The sequence below is a fragment of the Helianthus annuus genome, chromosome 6 (assembly GCF_002127325.2).
Source record: "Helianthus annuus cultivar XRQ/B chromosome 6, HanXRQr2.0-SUNRISE, whole genome shotgun sequence".
NCBI lineage: Eukaryota > Viridiplantae > Streptophyta > Magnoliopsida > Asterales > Asteraceae > Helianthus > Helianthus annuus.
The window spans coordinates 139,226,637-139,251,564 of NC_035438.2; the positions used below are offsets into that span (position 1 = coordinate 139,226,637).

Sequence of the window (24,928 nt, forward strand, 5' to 3'; positions counted from 1 at the left end):
ATACTCGATATCTGTTTGGCGTAAAACAGTTTAAGTCAGTGATCAAGTCCATTTACCTATCTCAAGTGTAGACTGTTAATTGAATATTTTATTTTGTCATAAATTATCTTGTTCAACTTTCATTATCAAAATGTTTCAATATTTATGTATTTCACAATTTTTTAATATAACCGTTTTCATTAAATGTTACATGTACAGGACAAAGAGGGAAGCATATGTGTATATATATGTCATATATTCTAGTGTAGATAGATAGCTCAACTCCCACCTCTTTTGTCTTATACCCTTTTCTTTTTGGGCCACTATTTCCTTGACATGTACTTGCCATACATGATGAAGCCTCTAATTATTTCTATCAAGCTCTCCTCGTCTAAATCTTCCCTAGTTATTTTCTTGTTCTCTTTTCTTTTGCTTGGTGATCATAGCCGAGCACGAATTACACTACCCGAAGGTGTGACCGTGCCTGCAGTTATAGCGTTTGGAGACTCGATTGTGGATCAAGGGGCTAACAACAATCTTAAAACAGTGGTCAAAGCAAATTTTCCTCCCTATGGGCAAGATTTCCCTGACCAAATGCCAACAGGAAGATTTACAAATAATAAGACCCCGGCAGACATGATCGGTAAATATGTGCTTTCAACATCATTTTTTTAAACATCTTTATTTTTTTTTTTTGAACGACAAATTTCTTTTATTTCTGTCGTCTGTGAGACTTGAACCCAAGACTTCCCTCTCCCATGGTGTTTAAAGGCTTTCCCTTTACCAATGGATCATCACCCATTAGCTTTAAACATCTTTATTGAGTTAGCATTGTATGGATGTAGTTACCTTTTCAATGTGCATATTTATTTGTCTCACATAGGTGATAGGTATTTCTCTTTTAGTGTCTACTTTAATTCTTAACTTTTTTTCTTAAAGTGCCTTTTAGGTGATGGGGCATTTCTCTTTTAACCTCTCTTTTTTCATAATGACACTACGTACAATTGAACAAGTTTAGTCAAACTAAACTGAAATATATTTGTTAAGTCTTGTAAATTATTTCAAATTTAGACAAAAGATCAAATACAAATAACTTTAACGTACAAAATGTATGAATTAAAAGTTTTACTGAAAAAACGCGGTGACATTTTCGTAATTATTAGTAATTATCAAAATTACTTTACAAATGATCATGTGGAGTAATTTTGGTCTTGTACAATAATTTTGTAAAATGTTCTTGTAGAGTAATTTTGATATTGTAGAGTAATTTTATAAAATGTTCTTTTAGAGTAATTTTGATTTGTAGGGTAATTATCAAATTTACTCTACAAGTGTATCTTCTAAGTAATTTTGATCTTATATGGTAATTATTAAAATTACTCTATAACTGTATCAAAATTACTCTACAAGTGTATCAAAATTACTCTACAAAATCATTTGTAGAGTAATTATAATACTCTACAAAATTAACTTATAAGATCAAAATTACCATACAAGATCATTTGTAGAGTAATTATGATACTCTATAAAGTTACTCTAGAAGATCAAAATTACCCGACAAGAACGTTTTACGAAATTACTTTACAAGATCAAAATTACTCCACAGCATCATTTGTAAAGTAATTTTGATAATTAACCTAAATACCACCATACTTTTTCGGCTTTTTCATGTCTTTTGTACATTTTGTACGATAAGGCACTATGTACGTGAACTTAACTTATTTCAATCTTTATACATATGTTTTGCGGAAAGCATTAAATTAGTAACGGTCACTAATGACGGACCCAATTTTCTTTTTCATTGGGTTCAAGTTGGGGTTAGATTACATACATAATGATAACTTGTTGTTGCATCTGGTAAAACTAATGGTTACATGAGATTTTTGAGATAAACATGACAACTAAAGGTAATGTTTTTTCAATAACGATTTACACAAAAAAAAAAAAAAAAATCAGATGCTTGTTTGAACTTGATACTCATTTGTTTGCTTTTCAATTTGTGTTTCAGGCATAACATGTATAGATTTATTTTCTTCTAAGAAAATGCAAAAATATTATGGTCAACATTCAAAATTCTCATAGTTTGGTGAGAAACTTAATACGTCACATCTAAAAATATAAATATAAACATCGGTGTCACCAACTCTCTGTATATTAGGTCCACCACTGACGGTCCCCAGTTTTGTACAATTCTGTGTTTGTAGAAGTAAAACTTTAGGATTAAAAAAAAAAAGAAAAAAGAAAAGAAAGAAAATCTATACCTTTTGGAGTGTCTAAAGTTAAATGTGTTTGTTTAAGTTTGATTAGAACGCAGAGAGATATTGGTGTAACTATATATTTTGATAAAAGTAAACAATGTGTTTGTAAGATTTAAAAATTTGTTCGAGTATACAGTTTAGCAAACATTGGAAATTCTAGTTGAACTACTTTTAATGGGAAAATAACTAGTCATATTTAAATATCTAAGATATATGTCAAACATCAAATGTACATACATATTTAAAGGCTAAAGCCATGTGTATTGTCACTCAAATAACATTAATACGAGTTATTGGTTATTAATTTTGAATATGGTAGGCTTACCTAATATTTGTAGATGTTGGTAAGAACAACTCGTTTGGGTGTGACAGAATCTTATGGTAGGCTATAAGACCGTACGTAGTGGGGCGGTATATCGCGCGAAACAACGCTATGGCGCCCTATAGCGCCCGGCCACAACACTACGGCCGACGCCAGTGGCGGATCTAGGATTCGCGCCAAGCCGTAACGTTTTAGAAATAAGCGGTAACGAAATCGGAAAAACGTCAAATTTTTCCAAAATTTACACTAATTTTACACTACCGTCGGAACGCCAAGCCGTAGCGGACGCCACCCCTTACTATATGCTACATCCGCCCCTGGCCGGCGCTATGGGTGAGAAAATTTCAATCCTCGCGAACACCATCAAGGCGTGACCCATTCTTCCCCGCTCACACACACATATATACATACATATATATAAAGACCCATACATATATATGCACACTAAACACTCACACTTAAGTTATATAAAGCCCCATAAACCCCATCTTTTACGCGTTTCGTCACTTGTCGCATAACGCCTCACAAAGGGCTTTATGACTACAAATGGCCTAACACGTCCACAAACATACATCTTTACATCATATGGAAACCTAGAGCTTTTGTCATATGTTTAGTAAACAACACACCTTTATGGATTCAGTTTTTACATGTGAGACATATGCCATCATTTAGTATATATAGAGGAAAAAGGTACTAGCACATACTTAGAATTAGTATAATGTAAGTGTAAAAGAAACAAAACATAAGAAGATGGCATGGAAACTAACTGTGATCAGTGGCGAAACATAGTGAGGGCGGAAGGGGGCGGCTGACCCCCTGAACTTTTTGCTTACTAATGGAGAGTATATAGTTTTCGTATAGAAATTTTTGGGTATATACATTTTTGACCCCCCGTTTTTATAGAAATTTTTTAGAATTAGTTAATTTTCGACTCTCGATCGGAAATCTCAAACTTCGCCACTGATTGTGATTGTATTAAATCGCCTGCCTCGGTTAATGAATACTATGTTTGTACAACTGAACTAAACAGAAGAACAAATAATTAAATAAAAATTAACAAACTTAAACACTATAGATAAGAAACACGTTTACATATCTAGTAGTACTTATAAATATGAAAAGAAATATGTGTAAATAATATTCTCATTTCACTACATGTAACCGGGTGTAAATGATAACGAAATACAGGGAATGGCTGACAATTAGACTGCATGTTGTGTAGTCGTGTCCTATGCCATCTCACTCAAAAATGACGTTAAACACCAAAACACGGTGGATAAAGGAGGGTTTCAAAGTGGGGAGCGCCACCCATTTAACTAGTGTGAGAGGGGTAACGCTATACGCTCTAGTGCTCCACCCCTAATCAACCTAAGAGCATTCACATCCAATCCATTAAAAATATACATACATTCCACTAAAAAACAACTCCTATATCAATATATTTCCACTAAAAACAAATACTTTTTCTCTCTCCTTTTCAATATATATTACATTTTCTCTCTCCTCTACTCACAACCACTTTCAATATATATTAAAAAAGTATAGGGGGTGAACAGTGTCCCCCCAAATATACAGATGAACAGTAACATTTTCTCTCTCCTCCACTCACAACCACTTTTTATACTTCTTATATTTTAAAAACCCCCACACAGTTTTTGGTGGTTTGGATGAGAATGCTCTAACACACTTTTTTTCTTATATTTAGTCTTGGTAAAATTATAGCATAATAATTAAAGAGTGAGTTAGTTAAAACCCTTTACATACTAAGCAGTGATGTGTCAAGAAGTTTTGCACTTTTTAATTAAACCAAAACATATGGTCTTATGATAACTTGTTCAAAGTTTTAGTGAGTATACGTCATTTAGATATTAATACTTGTTTTAAATTTTGAAGTAACAATCTATTGTTAGCTAATTAATTTCAAATTTCGTACTTCATTATTCAGCTGGAGCTTAAGTATTGTGACTAGATTTAAAGTTCACCTTTAAATTTTCATGTTTTACTACATTTACTTACAAAACATGATTAATATCTAACATGATTAAATTTTCTTTTATTTGGAACTCAACCTCTTGTTGACTCTTTATATATATATATATATATATATATATATATAGTGTATTTCAACATCAAATCCTGGCCATTGATCTACACACGTGTATGGCCAGGATTAGTTCACTTAGTTCGCAAGCTACAATAGTGTTCACTCTTGAACCTAATCCTATATATATATATATATATATATATATATAGAGTAAGGTTAACATACAAAAAGCCTTATCATACATCACGTAGGAGACAATGGTAACCGTTGGATCAAGGGTATAATCACGCATGGGACCACATAATCACGCATGGGACTATAATCACGCACGTTCTATGATAATAACGCACGTTATATTTTTTGTCATGTATGTTAATGTAGGTTAAGCCTTAAAGTACATTATACTTTCTATATATATATATATATATATAAAGTTTGTTTGTTGTTTAAAAAAATATCTTTGATTTTGAAATTTCATGTAAAAAAATATACATTTAAAGACAAGCTTTTATGAGTACCAACTAGAATCACCACATTTTTGCATCACATGAGGAGAAATGTATAAATGGGTTACAGTTTTGTCAAACATTGTGGTTAGAAAACTAATTAATGCTTACTCGGTGTCTTTTTGTTAAAAATGAAGTTTAAGGTTACTTTCTTTTGTGGAACAGCTTTACATGTAACTACCACATAACAAGGTTCTGAATTCACATCATATTTTCTGATAGTTAAATACTATACTACCATACAATTAGAAAATTAAGGTTTATATATTGTGAAATACATATTGTTTTATTGGGTTGTAAGGTATGGGATCACTACTAGAAAATTGCTGCCATTCATACATCAATTTCCATGAAAAATCCGTGGGTAACTGCGTTTACCCACGGATTTTCCACGAAAATGAGTTGTAGGAATTTTACTTGTGGGTAATTTTTTTCTGACGCATTTCCTACAAATTCTCCTACTAATCAATAAAGCTCTTAGAGGCTTTATTGTGCCATATCATCGACATGTAGATGTCACGTAAGATAAATGGCTCTATTGCATCTTCTCAATAACACCCATGGTATGGGTTAAAGCCCCCCCCCCCCCACCCATCTATGTATTTGGTTTTAAAGGTTTAAAATTGATGCGAATCCCACTTTTCATCCGCTATTACTTTGGCTAGCATTGAATAACGCCCCCGATAACTAGCATGGTATGGTGTGAGAGGTTAAATTGATCAAAAGGTTGCTGAGGTGGATGGGTGTTGGCGCCCCATACGCTCCAGCCTTATTGAACATGTGTTTTAAATATCTGTTAGGGAATTATATATATAGTTACCAATTTTTTCCGTTTAATTCTTACGCATAGACATGCTACATCATGTATGTATTGTTCAACCTTTTTTGGAGTTTTTCCTAAAAGGGTGTTGGTGGAAAAGTTATTTAGCAAAATGAGTGATTTGAAAAATAATCACTAAAATAAGTGTTTTTCTATATTTCTTTATTTTAACTAGTCTGTAATAATTCTTCTGTTTTTATTTAATCAACCTATCATATTTATATTCTTTTCTTCGATTAATTCGCTATATAAAATTTTTAAGTAACTTATTAATTATTTTTTTTTCTATTTTACAATGAAACCCACATAAAACAAATTGAAATCGTTGAAGTCATTTTATTTTTAAATACCAATACATTTCATCTACTATTTTAATTTAATTTTTTGAGGGTGATTTTTTATTTACTATTGTCTGTATAGTTGATTACCAGTTCAAATGAAAACCCATAATATAGTGTTTCCAAAAGTTACATAAATTTTATTCACAACCAGTGGGCAAAATATTTATGTTGATTGATTGGTTCGTAATTTCATTGACCACTTGATACTCTTAATTATTTTTTATTAGACCCCCCCCCCCCCCCGTAGTGGGGCCCTTTTTTAAAAAAAATTCAAAAAAAAAAAAAAAAAACCGCCAAAACACGCTCCTTGCCCATTACATACGGGCGTTTTTGGGGGAAAAATTCGATTGGCGTGATTTTAAAAACGCCGGAACTCTATTTCTTTGCCCAATTGAACCTTGCCATGTGTGTATACTTAGTTTTAATTAAAAAAACAAAGGAAATTAGTTTAGTTAGTTTTAATTGAAGGTGGTTTAAAAAAAAAGTTGCAGGTTGTTTTTGTGGGTTTTGGGAAGAAGAAGAAGCTTTTTTATTTTATTCCCTGCATTTTGATTAGTCTTGATTAGTCTTTAAAAAAAGATTTTGCATTTCAGTCCCTAAAGTTTTAAGTAGTTTTAATTAGATTTTGGAAATGTAATTTTTTTACTTAGTTTTGCATTTAAGTCCCTAAAGTTTTAATTAGTTTTTTTTTTTTACTTTTGAATAGGTTTTTTTTTATTTCTAGTATTGTATTTTTTTTAAATTTAATAAAGTATTTTAAGTTTTTAATTAAAAAAAATAATTGTGTAATGATTGGAAGGGGCGTTATTGGGCATTATTCCCACTACGGCACTTTTGCAATAACCCCCAATAATGCCCCCATGCTGACTGGACTGCCACGTGTCACAAAACGCCCCATGGTGGCGGCATTGTTGAGCTAACCACTACACATGGTCTTATCAACTTATTTATTTATAGTCACGAACAACATTTATTTCATTTCATTAATTTAAACATGAACACATGTCTCGTTTAGGAAAAAGAAAACCATGTTTGTGTTCGATTTGTTTGATTAAAGTTAAATAAACGAACATGAACGTACTACTTTAGTGATCATTAACATCTCTAAAATCATAGGAGTAAACTTTATATTAGAATGATATAGCGTACATAAATGTAAAAGGAAATAAAAGAAAAAACGCTAAGAAAAAAGAATTTTATTTTGGGTGGTTAAAAAGTAAATAAAATATAAAGAGTAATTGTTTGAAGAAAAAAATAAATTAAAAACATAATAGGTTAATTTAAAAGAAAAAGAAAAAATTATAATAGATTAGTTAATAATAAAGAAACAAGAGATAACACTCATTCTAATATTTTTTTTTAAATCATCCATTTTGGTAAATATGTTTTCCACCCTCACAAATTTGGGAAAAAAACCAATGCAAAACACCTATTTTGATAATTATTTTTCAAATCACCTATTTTGATAAATAAGTTTTCCACCAACACACTTTTCGGAAAAAAAATGCCATTTTTTGAACGGCTGATAGTCATTATAATTAATTGTTTAAGTTACATGTTTCATATACTCGCTGACCTCGTTAATGTCTTGCAAGCTGGACGTAGCAAGGATACAGGTTAAGTTTTAATATTTAACATGTGCTCTAAATACATTTGTTAAGGTATTTAGTTAAATATATAAACTCAAAACTCTTCTGTAATATATATTGAAAAACATTTACAATAAATGTAAAAGTTAAATTTATCATTAACTTCTGAATGGCTGATGGTCGTTATAAATACAAACATGTTATCTGTCCAAGCTGGACGTAGCAAGCTTGAAACATGTATAGCCAAAAATTTTAAATACTATACTCTCAATAAATACTAAAACAGTTGTGTGAGTTAGTTTAATGTTTAAAAGTAAAATATATGTTGTGATGGAGGTTCGACAATTCGTGACACCACTTTATCTGTCCTACGTTCAAGGGTTGAACGTGATTATTTTTTTCTTAAATGATGAAAAAGCCACAAAGCTAATATACACTTCCAATTTTTAATTTTATTTAATTATCTTTTACATTATATTGCGCTCTTTATACAAATATGATTTATTTCGAAATTACTAATTTAGAAAATATATAATGAATAGAAATTGGATTTTTATACAAATATGATTCATTTATATAATATAATAATGTATAGAAACACAAACACAAGTTGTAGATGTTTCAAAAGAAGTTTCATCTACATCTATATATTCTTTTTCAAGAAACTGTGTAACCATTTAGTAGTTTTACTAAACATTGTTAGCTTATTTTAATAAATACCTTTTCTATAATTATGATATCTATAACCCCAAGGCTCATGCTCAGATATTTAAATCTATAAAACCCTTAAGTTAGTTAACATGTTTAAAAACATTACAAATTAAGATATTAAAAATGAAGCGTCCTTAAAATTTTACGTGAAGAATTTATGAATTATTTTGTGATAATAATAATAATATTAATAACAATAATAATAATAATAATAATAATAATAATAATAATAATAATAATAATATTGTTATTCTTATTCTTCTTCTTATTGTTATTATTATTATTCACGTTTTAAAAATATTCTGAATTTCCATTTGAGATATTTATCTTTCGTCCAAATTATTTTCGGATCTCATTCCAACTTTTATGCTTGATTTCACTCATGGTAATAGTAACTTGAGCCACTGAGAGTAACCAAAGATGCTTTGGTGATATAGGGATAAAGATTTGAACTCTGATGCACACTACCTCGTTTTGTCTGTATATGTAGCATATCTTGTAGTGTAACGATCACACAACACATTAGCTATATGAGAGAACTATTCAATACACTATATATTAAGAGAACGTGCATAATAAATGAAACATTTATTATTTAAGTTTTAATTTTTCTATTAAAATAAAATAATAGAACAACAAAATAAAATAGGTTGGTGTTTTAGGGGGTAGCATTTATATGCATGACTAATGACTTGTGGCAAAATCCATCTTATCAAATATCAATAGTTGTCCATACTTTAATGCTGGAGACATTTATCTACTACTGAACAACTACCAAAGTGCCTCACAATATTAGGAAAATATTTCATAGTTCATATTTCCCAATGAGCTTCTGTATTTTTTTTTAACAGCAATGAGCTTCTGTATATCCAGTGGCGTTTGTTTAATACTAAAGAGCGACGTATTGTCATTTTAAATAAATTATATATGATTTTTATCAATCGTAGCTTGTGGTATGCGCATATAATGTATATATGTGTGGGCACCCGGGGGCAAAAGTGAATGTGCACTAATTTTAACGTTATTTTACTAATTACGTGAAAACTTAACGTAAAAGAGAGGGATGGTTAATCATGCATCATGTGGTGGCGTTGATAGTCGAAAGACAAGGGGGTACATGCACTAATCGACAGTTGTCTCAATTGCTGAGTGTTATGTGCCTTATGTCCAAGGCTTGATGCAAAACTACTATCGAACCGGGGGGTCTCACTGGAAGCAGCCACTCTATTCCTACGGGGTAGAGGTAAAGCTGTCTACATCTTACCATTTCAGACCCAACCTTAGCTTTACTATTGGTGAAATTTAATAAGTATGATGACGATGATGATTTTATACTTTAGTTATATTGTTTTAAACTTTTCCTTTACCAAAAAAAAAAAAAAAAACTGATTTGGAAAACTTTAATTGGTTTTTCAGCTGAAGAACTGGGAATAAAAGAGATTCTGCCAGCATACCTTGATCCATCCATTGATAATAAAGAGTATCTAACTGGTGTAAGCTTTGCTTCTGGCGGCTCAGGATATGATCCCCAAACTCCAAAGATAGTGGTAAAAATGCAACTAGCATGAAAATGTTCACCTTCACCTATTTCTACATGCATGCTATCAAATCCAATTTTTTACATAGTTGTGCTAAATATATCTCACTCAATTTTTACTTGTAATACCTCATTTTAAAGTAGTTAAATAACTAACAAAATTTTCCTTTTCATACTAAAATAAACCAAAAATCCTTTTGGTTTGACGTTTTTAGCGGTGTCCAGGGTATGTTTAGTTAGTCCTTTTTTATGTGTCAGTAAATATATCTCACTCAATTTTTACTTGTAATACCTCATTTTAAAGTCGTTAATTAACTAATAAAATTTCCCTTTTCATACTAAAATAAAACAAAACGTCCTTTTGGTTTGACGTTTTTAGAGGTGTCCAGGGTATGTTTAGTCGGTCGTTTTTTATGCGTCAATATTATCTTGTGTTAGTGTCCTTGAATTTGATCTATCAAAATCCTTTTGTATCAGGATGTTTTGTCATTTGATGACCAGCTAAAACAGTTTAGAGAATACATTGAAAAACTCAAGGGTATGGTTGGAGAAGAGAAAACACAATTCATATTAGAAAATAGCTTATTCTTGGTGGTCGCTGGTAGCGATGATCTTGCGAATACTTATTTCACTATTGGCATTCGGAAATTAGAATATGACGTCCCGTCTTATGCTGGTCTTATGGCATCTTCTGCTTCCAACTTCCTACAGGTAATATCGTTAACTTCTATTCTGTAATAGTTGGATTACTTAACTGTTTATTTATTTATTTTGGTTTTTACACATTGAAGGATATATACAAACTTGGAGCACGAAGAATAGCAGTGTTCGGAGCACCTCCAATTGGTTGCGTGCCATCACAAAGAACTCTTGGTGGTGGCGGGCTTAGAGCGTGTGCAGAAGAATATAACCAAGCAGCACAAATATATAACAGCAAGTTGCAACCAGTGACCCAATACCTCAATAGCACTCTAGCGCAATCTAGGATCGTCTATATAGACATATACAACCCGTTGCTTGATATTATTGAAAACCCTCTTCAATATGGTACTTGATATATCTATAACTTTGATCGCGGTAGTCATACTTTTTTAACTATCTTGTATTAGTTGGTTTAACGATTTCATTCTTTCATACTTCAGGGATCGAAGTTGTGGACAAAGGTTGTTGTGGCACGGGGAATATAGAGGTCGCAATTTTGTGTAACAAGTTGCTTCCTACCTGTCCTGATGATTCAAAATATCTATTCTGGGATAGCTATCACCCTACAAACAAAGGATACACCATCCTCGTAAATGAAGTGCTAGGAAAATACGTTGATGATTTCTTTTAATTTTATATAATTATCCACACTATAAACGTTTTTATGCCCTTAAATGTTGGTGGGGAAGCTTGTTTGTTGATGTTTTAAAAGTGCTATTTAATGATGTGCTGTTGCATCATAAATGTTGTATTTCAAGTAACACATTTATGTATCTATTTTTTTTCTGAAAATAAACTTTCATTAAAAACCGCCTCCGACCCAACCGGGCAAAAGGCCAATACGAAATAGAAAACCCCGAAACAAACGGGCAAAGGCCATAATTACAACATGTACACAGGGAATTTACACCACTCATTCCAACTAATATATTTACATGAAGATCTATTTTTAAGCCACCCAAACCCTCTCGATTTAATATCTATGAAAATCTCTTGAGCACTTCTCCTGAGCTGATTAAACACCAATCGTTCCTAGCCTTCCATATAAACCAACACGCCACAAGTAAAATTTAGCATCATAATTTTTGTGAATAATGCCGATCGAATGATCCGTTTTGGATCATTAACTGATGATATGTCATGCAAAAATGATAATAACCTAGTTGGCTTGGGTAAGTAAGGGATCGTATTTACATGGGTGTGTGTTAGTATTACACGTATTGTTTGCTTGTAAAAGAAAATTTGAAAATTGATTGAAGGTTGGTTGAATTAAAGATAAAGAGCAATGAAACTAAGAAGCCAAAAGCACACAAAAACAGAATGAGTTGGATACCGATATGAAAATGTGAAACAAGCAATCACTTTAGGATTTTGATTTGGTTACTAAGTTGCAATACCTGATTGGTTCGACATCCCGTCGGAAATTTCAAGTTTCGCTATCTTGATCCTATCAATCACCTAGAGCATGATCCAAGTGTTGATTATATCTATAAACATGGGTTAAAACCACAGAACCCTAATCATGTTTATTCAATCATAATCCAAATATAGATACCAAGATAGAGATACTTACTTGTAGGGATGATTATCTTTGAGAATAAAGATGAAGCCATGATTCCCGTTATGGTACCTTAGGTTGATGGATCACCTTAGAGATAATTTTAGTATTTTTAGTATTGGTGTTCTACTAGAGTTTTTGATCACCAATTATTATCAATATATAAAGATCAATGATTAGTGGTCATCAATAGTGATCCGTTATAAAAGCTCTATTTATTCTCTATTAATGGTACCTAAAGAGAAATCATAATTGTCCCTTAAACTAATCAATATTTACAATTACTACCATCAAGTAATTGTCGGGGACTAGTTATGTCATATTGGTAATGTTACCAAATGATCCGTGAGGCCACATCAACAGGTGATTTCTAACATTCTCCCACTTGGCCGAGTGATCATTTGTGATAAGTATAAGTAAGTTTGGCCAAGTTAAAACATTAATCAATGTTTCAGATTGAAATTGCAACAGAAAAATACAGTCATTGAGTTATTTTCAACTCAAGACCCCCATTAATCATGTTACAACCCCAAATCTAAACATACGTAAATTTAAGACCAAAATGACTGAGGTAAGCCCTTTAAAATTAATTTGTATAATTCTTGTCTATACGTTATTAGGTGCACATACGTATTTATAGACAAACAAATTGTATAATTGAGGAAAATAATAACTAATCATTCATATGTATGATATGCTATTATGTAAGGCCTTAAGTAAAACCCGTCTTTATTATGAGCTCTTAAAAATACTTTGGGTGTAGACCTTAGTTATCGGATCCGCAAGCATATCATGAATGTAAATGTATTCGATACAAGTATTTAGGTTCCTCTTCTTGTTCATAAACGAACAATAATTTTGTATCGAAGTTTAATGCAGCACCTCTCGAACTGTTACTGCTCGAGGAAATAAGGTAGCTGACTTTTTACAATAAGTCTTCAATATAGTATTTATATGGAGTTAACAAGTTTATGAGCCCACTAATAAATCTTCAACAACATTTATTGACAACTGCGTTGTTAATTAACAACATATTATGTCAATATAACTTATTTTGTTTTATCAGTTTCTTATGACTACTCCATGAGACAAATTTGTCCGCAGACATAAGGATCACCCCAAATTGACTTTTAGTTTCTTCTGAATATTACAAAATTAAGGTAAGAGTAATCAACCTCTTCTTATAGTCTTTCTCGTTTCTTAAAGATATTGTAACATGCTTCACGATAATCTATAGTGGTCTAATTTTCATCAATGTGAGCAATATCTGAACGAGTATAGACTTGAACCTTCGTAAGGCTTCTAATTAATGAAGCATAAGGAAATAATCTCATTTATCATTTTATCCTCTAAAGGAGAGCTATATTGTTTGTTACACATGTAAGAGCCCGCTTTAGAGTAAAGCTTATGGGACGAAACTAATGTCCTGTTGGGTCTATCTCGGTATATTTTGATATCTCTCACGTAAGTGGTATTTCCGAGATTCATTATATCAAAATATGTGTGAGAAATTATTTGACTTGTGTAACATATACTTATCTAAAAAAGTGCTATCTATATAAGGATAAGTTTACATTAGTTGCTCCCACTCATCTTGAGGTAGGCACATAAATCCACTTAATTCTTGATGAAAAGAATGCATTAAGATTTCATCACATTTTGATGTTTGCCTTAAACCCATACATGGAATTAATTGACTTACAAAGTAAGTGTTCTTGACCTTCAGTTTAGAACTTTCAGGTTGTTTTATGAACATGTAAATCTTTGTTTAAGGAAAGTTGTTTTAATGTTCATATAATGTAGCTCTAAATGATTATAAGCCACTAGAACAACAATGATCCTCAAAGAAACATTTTGTAAGAAAGGTAAGATGATTATTTGATAAATAATTCTCTTCTGAGCACAGCCTTTAACAATCAATCATATTTTTAGCGTCTTAACATTTGCATTCAGATTTTGTTTAATGATGAACACCCTTAGGTAATTCAACCAAATCCCAAACGTTAAAATCAAATTTGCTAATAACAATTTTATTACATTTAGAAATTTGATTGATGCTAATGTCTTAATTAGAAGAGGTAGGATCAGTAAACTTTCTAAAATCCATTTCAACTTCAGTCAAGGAGGATACATAATCATCAAAGTTAGTAGGCTTTTAAACCTAGATGGCCTCCTTAGTTGATTATTAGGTTTATTAAGAGTTTCAGTTTTATGGATTAACTCTTGATTAAGTTGCTATCACTTTCAAGATTCTAAGTGTGTAAGAGTTGGTGCAGTATGGTGTGCAAGAGGTGTAATCGGAGTAAAATTTAATAGGTCTCTTCCCCCCGCCTCTTGCATTTCTGGCAAATCCTGATAAGGACTGCTCCCACTGACTTAGAAATCTTTAACAATTTAGCATGCTTATGGTCAACATTAGAAGACCAATAAATTCTAATAGATAAACAAATTAAAGAAGTTACTCATTGTAGTTTCTCTGTTTGAGGATTACAATTTTGGCAAGAAATCTGAGTGTGCCCACGTTTAAGCAACAATGAAACTTTTGTTAGAGTAGCAGTATATTCTTAAAGAGAAAAGTTGTGAAGGAGCAATGTCTTGTACAAGATGTGCAAATTGAGGTAATAACAAGTTTTCACTCCCCCACCTCTTGCAACTTTCGCAAATTAATCTTGAGACACTTAATACTCCCACTAACCTTTTAGATCTATAGGAATGCTACAAGATAAGTTTCAATGATGTATGTGCTGCGGGAACATGTCATATATGTTAGACTTGATTTCCTTAATGTCCATATGTTATAAAAATTTTGGGGACATATTTGGAAGGAATCATAGTATATATGAATTAATTTCTTTAATACCTTAATTCATATAAGACAATACAAGTAAATATTATGATAAATGAATTATGTCTGAATATTCCATTTTGGGATAAGTTCCAATGAAATATAATTTCTAATGGAACTTAATTTATTCCCTTAGCTATTAAATATTAAGGCTTATACACATGCTCATAAGTCTCTAAGAATGAGATTTGATAATATTTTATCCTTCATTAAACTAGTCATGATTTCTCATGAAATTTGGTCTTAATGGATGGAATTTGTAAGTCTCATTTTTCTTTTGTTAAATTTTCATTTTCATGATAACAAAAAGTTGTGCAAAATGTAGCATCATCAAGTTCTATCTTATGAGGTTTCTATCCAGATTGAGATAACAAATAATATGAGAGTTTAAGGTAAAAGTGACTTTGTTTTAACCATGCAAACCTCACAACTGTCATAATGCAGCTTTTATATTGATACTAAATTCTGAATAATCTACAGAATATATAAGGTATCATTAAGCCCAATTATAAAACAGTTTATTATGGTTCTTATAGTCTTAACATAAAATTTTGCCACTAACTCTCATATTAATTATTTGTTGATTTCTAATAAGGAAACACATAGAACTAGAGTCAACCGGTCATGTGTTGGTTAGAATATTACCATTAGCAGACTTAAATATCATAAATATCTTACTACTTAGCCAGCTGTTCCATTGAATTATGGATAGTCTCGATGCTCATGCCTAGTTTAATGGCATAAACCTGTAGTGAGACTTTCCTTTGAAGAAACTTATAGCTGGAAGTAGTACTTGTACACTATCTCTGAATCTTAAAAGTATCATCCTTTCAGGTTTAGTGGCGATGAGATGAACAACATCTAATTTTCTAGTTTCATGCATTCCTTTTCCTGTACATATGCTGCTAATCAACACACTCATTTTCCTTTGGTACTCTTGAGTGTAATAGTTGATTCTTAAGGCAACTTATGATATTAGTGGAAAAGTTATATGTAATACACCAGAAAAGTGTACTGATTTTCATGTGTAAACCTTTAAATTATGGGTCATGGTATTGTACATCATGATGTATTCACATATGCCACTAACTTTATAGTAAGAATCTAGAGTAATGCATGCGTCTTAGGAGTTATTTTGATTCTTCCAAAGAAAATAAATTAGTCTTAGGAAATTTAGAATCTAGAATAGCTCACATGATAGCAATAATTAAGTGGGTTCTTGATTATCATAAGAGATATAATGTTTGACTTATCCCACTAGTCATGCTCTAGTTTTCTTCTGTATAACTTTTATCAGAAAAGAGTAGTAGAATTATCATATCTTAAGAAATAATCAACAATCCAACAAGAGAAAATTTTGTAGAAACTCTTTAGTAAGCAAAACATTTTAGGTTTTGAAATTAGAGTGGATAAAACAGATGAGATACAAACTTAGGAAGAAACTTGGAGTGATTTGCATTATGGGGTAATCAAGTAAGGCAGACACAAATTATTATATTGAAGATATAGTCTACTATAATACCAAAATAACAGACTAATATAAGGTTCTACCTATATTATGAACGTACATAAATAACAGATTGTCTTGATGTTCTAAATAAATTTGGCTTCGCTTTGGCTTTGACCAAAATTACATGTATTATGAACATAAATAAATAAAACCAACTTAATGTTCTGCCTGAATTTTGGCTTCGCTTTGGCTTTGACCAAATTCACGCATTATGAACCATATAAAATAATAAACCTCGGCTTAATGTTCTACCTAAATTTTGGCTTCGCTTTGGCTTTGACCAAAATTCAGCATTATGAACGATATAAATAATAGACCGTCTTTAGTGTTCTACATGAACTCTGGCTTCGCTTTGGCTTTGACCATAATTCACATATTATGAACACACATAAATATAGACTGTCTCAATGTTCTACATGAACTCTAGCTTCGCTTTGGCTTTGACCAAAATTCATGTATTATGAACACACATAAATAATAAAGTAAAGCACATAAATATAACATAACACCTTTGGGTCAGAAATGAAATATTTATGTAAATTAGGCTGATAATTTATTATGTGCATCATCAAACAATTCGTTGTTGGTTTCATTATCCAACAATACACATAATCACATAAAATGGTACAAATTAAAGTTGGGCCATTCTCAAAATAAGAATCTCACATAAAAGTTGCATATAAAGAGCTTTAAGTGTACAAACATTCAGGCACAAAATCAACTATTCAGTTCATGGATTATAGTCTAGCATTTCTATAATCAATTCATTAATTGCAATCATTAAATTCAAACATTAATTCATGAGGACTTTGTAACCGATTATTTCAAGAATGCATGAATACATAATCAAGTTTGTAACTGATTGCAAAATCATGTATTATAAATTCATCCATTAATCATCATAATAAATTCTAAATAGCATTCACAAATTGTATTAAATACAACTCTAAAATATTCATGAATACATAATCAAATTTGTAACATGGAACCTATACTTGAATACATAATCAAATTTGTAACTGATGGAACCTATACTTGAAATAAAATATTCATGAATGGATAAATTGATAGAAAGAATTCAGCAAACTAGATTGTTCCATCCAAGTTTACCAAACATAATATTAAAATAATTTCTTATGAGCAAGGCTTTAAATTGTAAGTACAATTTATGGAAAAACTTGGATAAATATCACCGCAAACAAAAATTAATTTACGATGATGTCAAAATCATTTGCTAAAAAAACAATTTGAATTGATTATCATATTAAAATGTTTTTAGTTGATTTTTTTTTACGACTAAGGAACTCAACTCCATCATCAACAGCGAATCATCAATATTGAATTTCATGATCGAATTTGATATAATCAACATTGCTCTGATACCACATGTTGATTATATCTATAAACATGGGTTAAAACCACAGAACCCTAATCATGTTTATTCAATCATAATCCAAATATAGATACCAAGATAGAGATACTTACTTGTAGGGATGATTATCTTTGAGAATAAAGATGAAGCCATGATTCCCGTTATGGTACCTTAGGTTGATGGATCACCTTAGAGATAATTTTAGTATTTTTAGTATTGGTGTTCTACTAGAGTTTTTGATCACCAATTATTATCAATATATAAAGATCAATGATTAATGGTCATCAATAGTGATCCGTTATAAAAACTCTATTTATTCTCTATTAATGGTACCTAAAGGGAAATCATAATGGCCCCTTAAACTAATCAATATTTACAATTACTACCATCAAGTAATTGTTGGGGACTAGTTATGTCATATTGGTAATGTTACCAAATGATCCGTGAGGCCACATCAACATGTTATTTCTAACACCAAGTACTTAAAAACTATTTGTCCAACCTTAAATAAACTAACTATTGTGCACCAGGCACGATTGGGGGCGCCTACTATAAATCACATGTCGAATTCACGAAAAATCAATCACACTAAAATGAATATAATCTTGTTACCTATTCAAATACTTAAAAATAATTACCATTCAAGCAGGATTACAACATGTTAATTCGATCCTCAATACAAATATATGATTAGATACATAGATATAACATGTATTGTTAGATTGATTAACCTAGTGGGACACAAGATATGTAAATCTCTACAAATTCTTTTCCCTTCTATGTTGACTAAGGTGGAACAACCAATTGGATATGAACATAATAATTGTCTAAATTTGTCAAGATGTAAATTCTAAACATCATACTTACATAAAACAATATTTAATACCAATAGGGTGGTGGTCCATTGGCAAAAGCAAAAGTCTTTAAACACTTTGGGAGAGGGAGGTCTTGGGTTCAAGTCTCACAGAGGATAGGAATAAAAAGAAATATATCGTTCATTTTACTTTATTTAATATGCGTATTTAATGTTATTAATAAGGGCATATAGGTAAATTCTAATTGTAATTAATTAGCTAACTAATTAAAATTGTAACTCATTTTTAAATATACTCTTTTTAATATAGTTTTTGAAGATAAAATAATTTAGGATGAAGGACTATTTTCGATATGTTTAGGATAAATTTTAGTATGTGTAAGATAAATTTCCTAAATGTGTATGATAAATTTAGATATGTGTAGGGTAAATTTCAGTAAGTGTAAAATATATGTAGGATAAATTTTGAAATGTGTAGAAATAAAATGTTTTTTGCTTTATTAATGAGAAATAACATAATTAATAAGGTGAGTTATAAACTATTTAATGTTTTACCATTATTCTCTTTCTCTTTTTCTTCTCACATTAAATTTCTTCTCAAATGAACATTCTCCATATTAGTATTACTCGTATTAAACATTATAATTTAATTAAATAAACCTCATGTTAAATAAAAGATAAATGAATGTCTTTCTTTGAGAATGAATGTTTTTACAAGATAAGTTGTAAAAAGGATTGGGTTACCGGTAGTTAATCTAAGTCAGGTTGTAATATCCCTAAACCTAGTAAATTGAAATACCGCATTCATTTGACAATTGGCATGAGGTGTCTACAACTAGGAATATTAACTTAGTCAGTATTGTTATTCATAAATGAAGTAGACGGAATAAACATGACTTGTTAAGAAATATGAAGTAGACGGAAATAAACATGACTTGTTAAAGTCGAGACCCATGGTGAAGGCCAAGCGGGTCAAAATGGGTAAGATTATGCTAGACCACATTTTGGTGACTAAATAAAAATTCTTAGAATTTGGACCCTATGGTGTAAACTAAAACGTGTCAAATGTGTAAAAATAAGTTTTTAATATAAAACACTTGCTAATGAGAAACGAAATGGGCCGAGACAATAAAAATATAGTTTTTGGTATAAAACCATGCTGACGCGAACTAAGATGGATCAAAAAAGTAAAAATAAGTTTTTGACATTAAACACTTACTAACGCAAACCGAAATGGGTCGAGCGAGTAAAAATAAGTTTTTGTATAAAAACTTCCTGACGCGAACCGAAATCGGTCGAGCTAGTAAAAAGACAAGTAAATCATATGCTAATGATTGTAAAAAAAAAGTAGACCCAATGATGTAAGTTATAATGGGTCAAATAAGGGATATCGTAAGTAAATCACATGTTAGTGATTGAAACGATAAAAGGACTTGTGTAGTTGTCTAAAGAATAAACCAATAATGGTTAAAAGACCAAACAGGTCATACGGGTCAAATTGTGATTATATCACCATTTGAGCGTAGCATTTAACGCGTATTATTGTTAAGTGTCATACTTACAGGTAAGCTTATTAGACGGGCAAGTATTGCCATGACTAGTAAAAAGAATTTGCAAGTCATTGAAGACGGGTCATTGCTTTGAACCGCGCGAGGTATGGGTATGGGTCAAACTCTTGGTGTGGGCTTACGGTCCAACTAAAGTTGGTTGAGTCAAAGGTGGACACTAGATTATCTCAAGTGAGGTATATCTAGTTTTGGGTAAAACGACCATTAGAGCCGAAAACATGTCCTTGACGCAAAATATGACGAATTGAGTATTAAACCACTAAACAAATGGAAACTTCTGTGTTCTTAGGGACATAATAAATCAAGAAGGGATGACGAGTAAAAAATGCTCGCTAGTTTCAATAAAAAATTTAAAAGTTTTCCGGTTGCAAAAAGGACAAAAATTAATTAAAATGTCTCCGGATGAAATTAGTGAAAAAGAGAAGGTTTCTCCAATGTAACCGCCACACGAAGGGACAAGAGTGCTCCGTTGCGTGGCGCGAAGAAGCCTTGTTTCCACAAACTTTTTTTTTCATTTTTGTTTTAAATCGTGTTGACCATTTAACTTAAACGCTAATGGTGTTTAGTGTTTTTATAGGTTTTCTCTAAGATGAGAACTAGACAGAAGGACAAGCAAGCACGTGAAGAACCGAACACTCCTAAACGTCATTTCCACGAAAGCATACTTTTGGAAAGTTTAACCATGAATATGCGAGAAAAAGTTTGTGTATAAAAGCTTATTCTTTTCGTTAGTAAATTATTTGTGTAATAACACGTTATGTCGGTTCGTCTGGGATCTCTGTCATCCCAGATATGTTTGATATTCTATAAAAAAAATCTGGAAACTAAATATCCGAAACTTTAAAATATTATTGTGTTCGGGTTAGAGTGTTACAAGTGGTATTCAGAGTTCAAGGTTTAAGGATTAAAGTGTTCGGTTCAAGACTTGGTCGCATGGTCCGGTAAGTTATTATGAATATTAACGGTCTAGCATGGTTAAAAGTGTTGTAAACAACACATAGGGCTATAGTGTGACCGAACGTTACCTCCAAATGAATTGGTAAAAGACCAGTATGGTTAGCGAATTACTTGTGTTAAGAAGTATTTTAGAAAGTCGTGTACTAGAGTATGGGCACTTGTTAATTTTAAACGTTACTAATATTTTGTGAACGTTTCAGTAGAATGACGCTTGAATCTGAAGATGGCGAGATTCTAATGATCTACCGATGTGATGATGGAATTTTTCGAAGTATGACAAGTAGAGCATGCGCACCAAGGACCTAAATCAAGTAACGATACCGAATAAAGGTCGAACGACAATGAAAGTCCATTAGGGCGAGTATCTCCCAGGTGCACGTTTTAAATTATTGTATAAATGGTAGTATGCAACAGATACGTAGTGAATGACAGTTGCATACGGGATTAAGGCATGGGAAAACCAGATGGGATACCTGTCACACCCCAACCGATGGCGGAAACATCGGGACGCAGCACTAAGCGAATCAGATTGCTCAAGAGAATCCATAACAACTATTAAATGACAATATTTAAAAGGTTCATTGTCCTATACCAATAAACAAATATTTCACAAACAATCATTACAGAGTTCAAATCTCTTAAACAAAACCAATCCGACAACCTAGATTTTATTTGCGGGTTTCTAGACTTCCTAATCCATTGCAGCAAACATACCATCAACCTGCCACATACGTTAAAGTAAAAGGTCAATACATAAAGTAAAGGTGAGTACACAAGTTTTCATAGTTATAGTATAAAAAGCGTTTACACATAACCAACATGTAATACGTAACGGGCGATGCATGTAACCACCAACAATGATACAACCTAACCACGTGACTGCGATGTAGAGTATGCGCGACACGTGTTCACCGAAGTAAACGCATGAAGTAAAGTAATGTGATCCTTAGCAACCCCTGTCACAACAGGTGATGAGTCCAAACTATAGTACTATCGTTGCTAAAGGCGGTCTGGTATAACACTGTGCTGTGTTTTTGCCTGAATCGGATGTATTTCGGAGTCCTTTTCAAGCTGGTTTTGATATTAACTTGTTCCACTATTCAGTGAACGAAATACATGTCGTTTTTGGTCCGTTTTGGTGTAAAAATCAAGTTTAAGAAAGTTTTAAAAGGTTTTTACTTAGATCTAGCACTTGGTAAGTGTGAAACCCACAGATTTCTAACTTGGGAAGCCGTAGCTAGTCCTAATACACTCGGTTAAGTGTAAATCCGTTATAGATGAAGAAGATTTGATGAAAAAGATGAAGACTTTTTTTTTTGTAAAAACAGGAAGTTATGAAGAAAAGATGATGTTTAAGAGAAGAAGATGAAGTTTTAGATGAAAACATTGATGTTTTGATGAAATCGAAGTGATTCTAGTGGAAAATCGAAGTGGAAAATATTGTGTAATTGAATAAAACTGTTAAATCTTACTTGAAAATGGTCGGACAGCAATTCGGTAGAGTTTCGGTATGAAAATCAGCAAGTGAGAATGAATGAGGAGTGAGGGAGGTATTTATAGAAGGGGTGGGTTCGCACAGAAGGACCTTGTTCAAAGCAGCTGCCTTCGTACGAGGCCAGTTGGCTTCGTTTGAATGGCCTGTTTCGTGCGGGAAATCCCCGTCTTCGCGTATAGGATGCTCGTTTAATGTGTTTTGTTGCGTTAATTAGTATTGGCACTTTAAGTATTTTAGCGTAGCACTGAGTCTCGGGTCGTGTTGCGTTTTAGTGTGACAAATTGAGTTGTGTGAGTAGCGTTGAGTTTGCGTTGCGATAGCGTTTGCAAGTAAACAACACACATAATAAGCACACACAAGTAAAGCATAAAAGAACACACATCATAACATTACTACTACTAATAATAGCGTTTGCGATTTAGCGTAGTAGTCGTGATAAGCGTATGCGAGGGCGTATGGTAACCAAACAAACACACTCGGTAATTTGAATAACATAATTCTCTGTAATTCGTGTTGCGTAAGCATTTGCGAATATAAATCATTTAAACATACAGCGGTGCGGTGTGATGAAAATGTATTTAGTATAACATAACCCTTTATTTATATCGAATCTCGGAATACAAGACGGTTACAAATCGAAGAAAAAGCAAAAGCAAACGCGTAACGATCCGAAAAGTCGGGTTGTTACAGCCTCCCCTACTTTAGGAAATTTCGTCCCGAAATTAAGGAGCAGGCGTAACGAAGAGTTGCGGATATTTGGCTTTCATATCACTTTCAAGTTCCCAAGTGAACTCGGCGCCGCGTTTGCCTTCCCAGCGAACCTTCACTTTGGGAATGCGTGAGCGTCGAAGTTTCTTGGTCTCTCGATCCATGATTTCTACAGGCTTTTCAACAAATTGCAGGGTCTCGTTTACTTGCAAGTCTTCAAGAGGTACATGAAGATTCTCTTCAGCTAAGCACTTCTTGAGGTTTGAGACGTGGAAAGTCAGATGTACGCTGCCGAGTTCAACCGGTAATTCGAGTCGATAGGCCACTTTGCCAGTTCTTTCCAGAATCTTAAAGGGACCCACGTATTGTGGCGCTAGCTTTCCTTTCTTGCCGAATCGGATCACCCCCTTCCAAGGTGAAACCTTTAGGAGTACGTGATCACCAACTTCAAACTCTAGTGGCTTGCGGCGCTTATCGGCGTAGCTCTTTTGACGATTCCAAGCGTTCAAGAGATTGTCCCTTATTTGGTGGATCTTGTCTGTCGTTTCTTGTATCAACTCAAGACCGGTAATCTGTGCGTCTCTGATCTCGTGCCATACAATAGGCGATCGACATTTTCTACCATATAATGCCTCAAAGGGTGCCATTTGAATACTAGCGTGATAACTGTTATTGTACGAGAATTCTACTAAAGGTAAATGCGAATCCCAATAACCACCAAAAACTATAACGCATGAACGAAGCATGTCTTCAAGGGTGCGAGTCGTGCGCTCAGTTTGACCCTCGCTCTGGGGATGGAACGCGATACTGTGATTAAGAGTCGTACTGAGAGTGGATTGAAATCTCTCCCAGAAACATGAGGTAAAACGACCATCGCGGTCAGAGATGATGTCACGAGGCGTCCCGTGTCGACAAATGACTTTATCGGTATAGATTCGTGCTAATTGTTCTACCTTGAAGTCTTCTCGTATTGGTATAAAGTGAGCGGATTTCGTAAGACCATCAACGATAACCCAAATGCTATCGTGACCAGATGGCATGCGAGGGAGTTTCGTAACGAAGTCCATGGCGATACTCTCCCATTTCCACATCGGGATTTTGGGTTGTTCGAGTAAGCCCGAGGGTCGTTGATGTTCGGCCTTAACTTTCAAACAAGTTAGGCATTTCGACACGTACAGCGCGATATCCTTTTTCATTCCCGGCCACTAATACCTGGAACGAAGGTCCTTGTATATCTTTTCGGCACCGGGGTGAATGGAATATCGGGATTTGTAGGCTTCAGTCATCAA

General features: G+C 32.6%; 1 protein-coding gene across 1 annotated transcript; it reads left to right on the forward strand.

The window, feature by feature from the left end:
* Positions 1–259: 259 nt before the first annotated feature.
* LOC110865906 (GDSL esterase/lipase EXL3) lies at positions 260–11,585 on the forward strand. The gene is made up of 5 exons (XM_022115240.2): positions 260–622; positions 9,990–10,120; positions 10,588–10,821; positions 10,902–11,157; positions 11,253–11,585. Exons 1-5 carry the CDS (start codon positions 316–318, stop codon positions 11,441–11,443), a joined length of 1,119 nt encoding a protein of 372 aa, XP_021970932.1. The 5' UTR covers positions 260–315; the 3' UTR covers positions 11,444–11,585.
* The last annotated feature ends 13,343 nt before the right edge of the window (positions 11,586–24,928 follow it).

What these genes read in the sequence shown, in the direction of transcription:
- LOC110865906 (XM_022115240.2), top strand. Translation starts at nt 316, where the DNA reads ATGTACTTGCCATACATGATGAAGCCTCTAATTATTTCTATCAAGCTC. An exon ending in GACCCCGGCAGACATGATCG is followed by an intron (nt 623 to 9,989) that starts GTAAATATGTGC and finishes TTGGTTTTTCAG; the next exon opens with CTGAAGAACTGGGAATAAAA. An exon ending in CCCAAACTCCAAAGATAGTG is followed by an intron (nt 10,121 to 10,587) that starts GTAAAAATGCAA and finishes CTTTTGTATCAG; the next exon opens with GATGTTTTGTCATTTGATGA.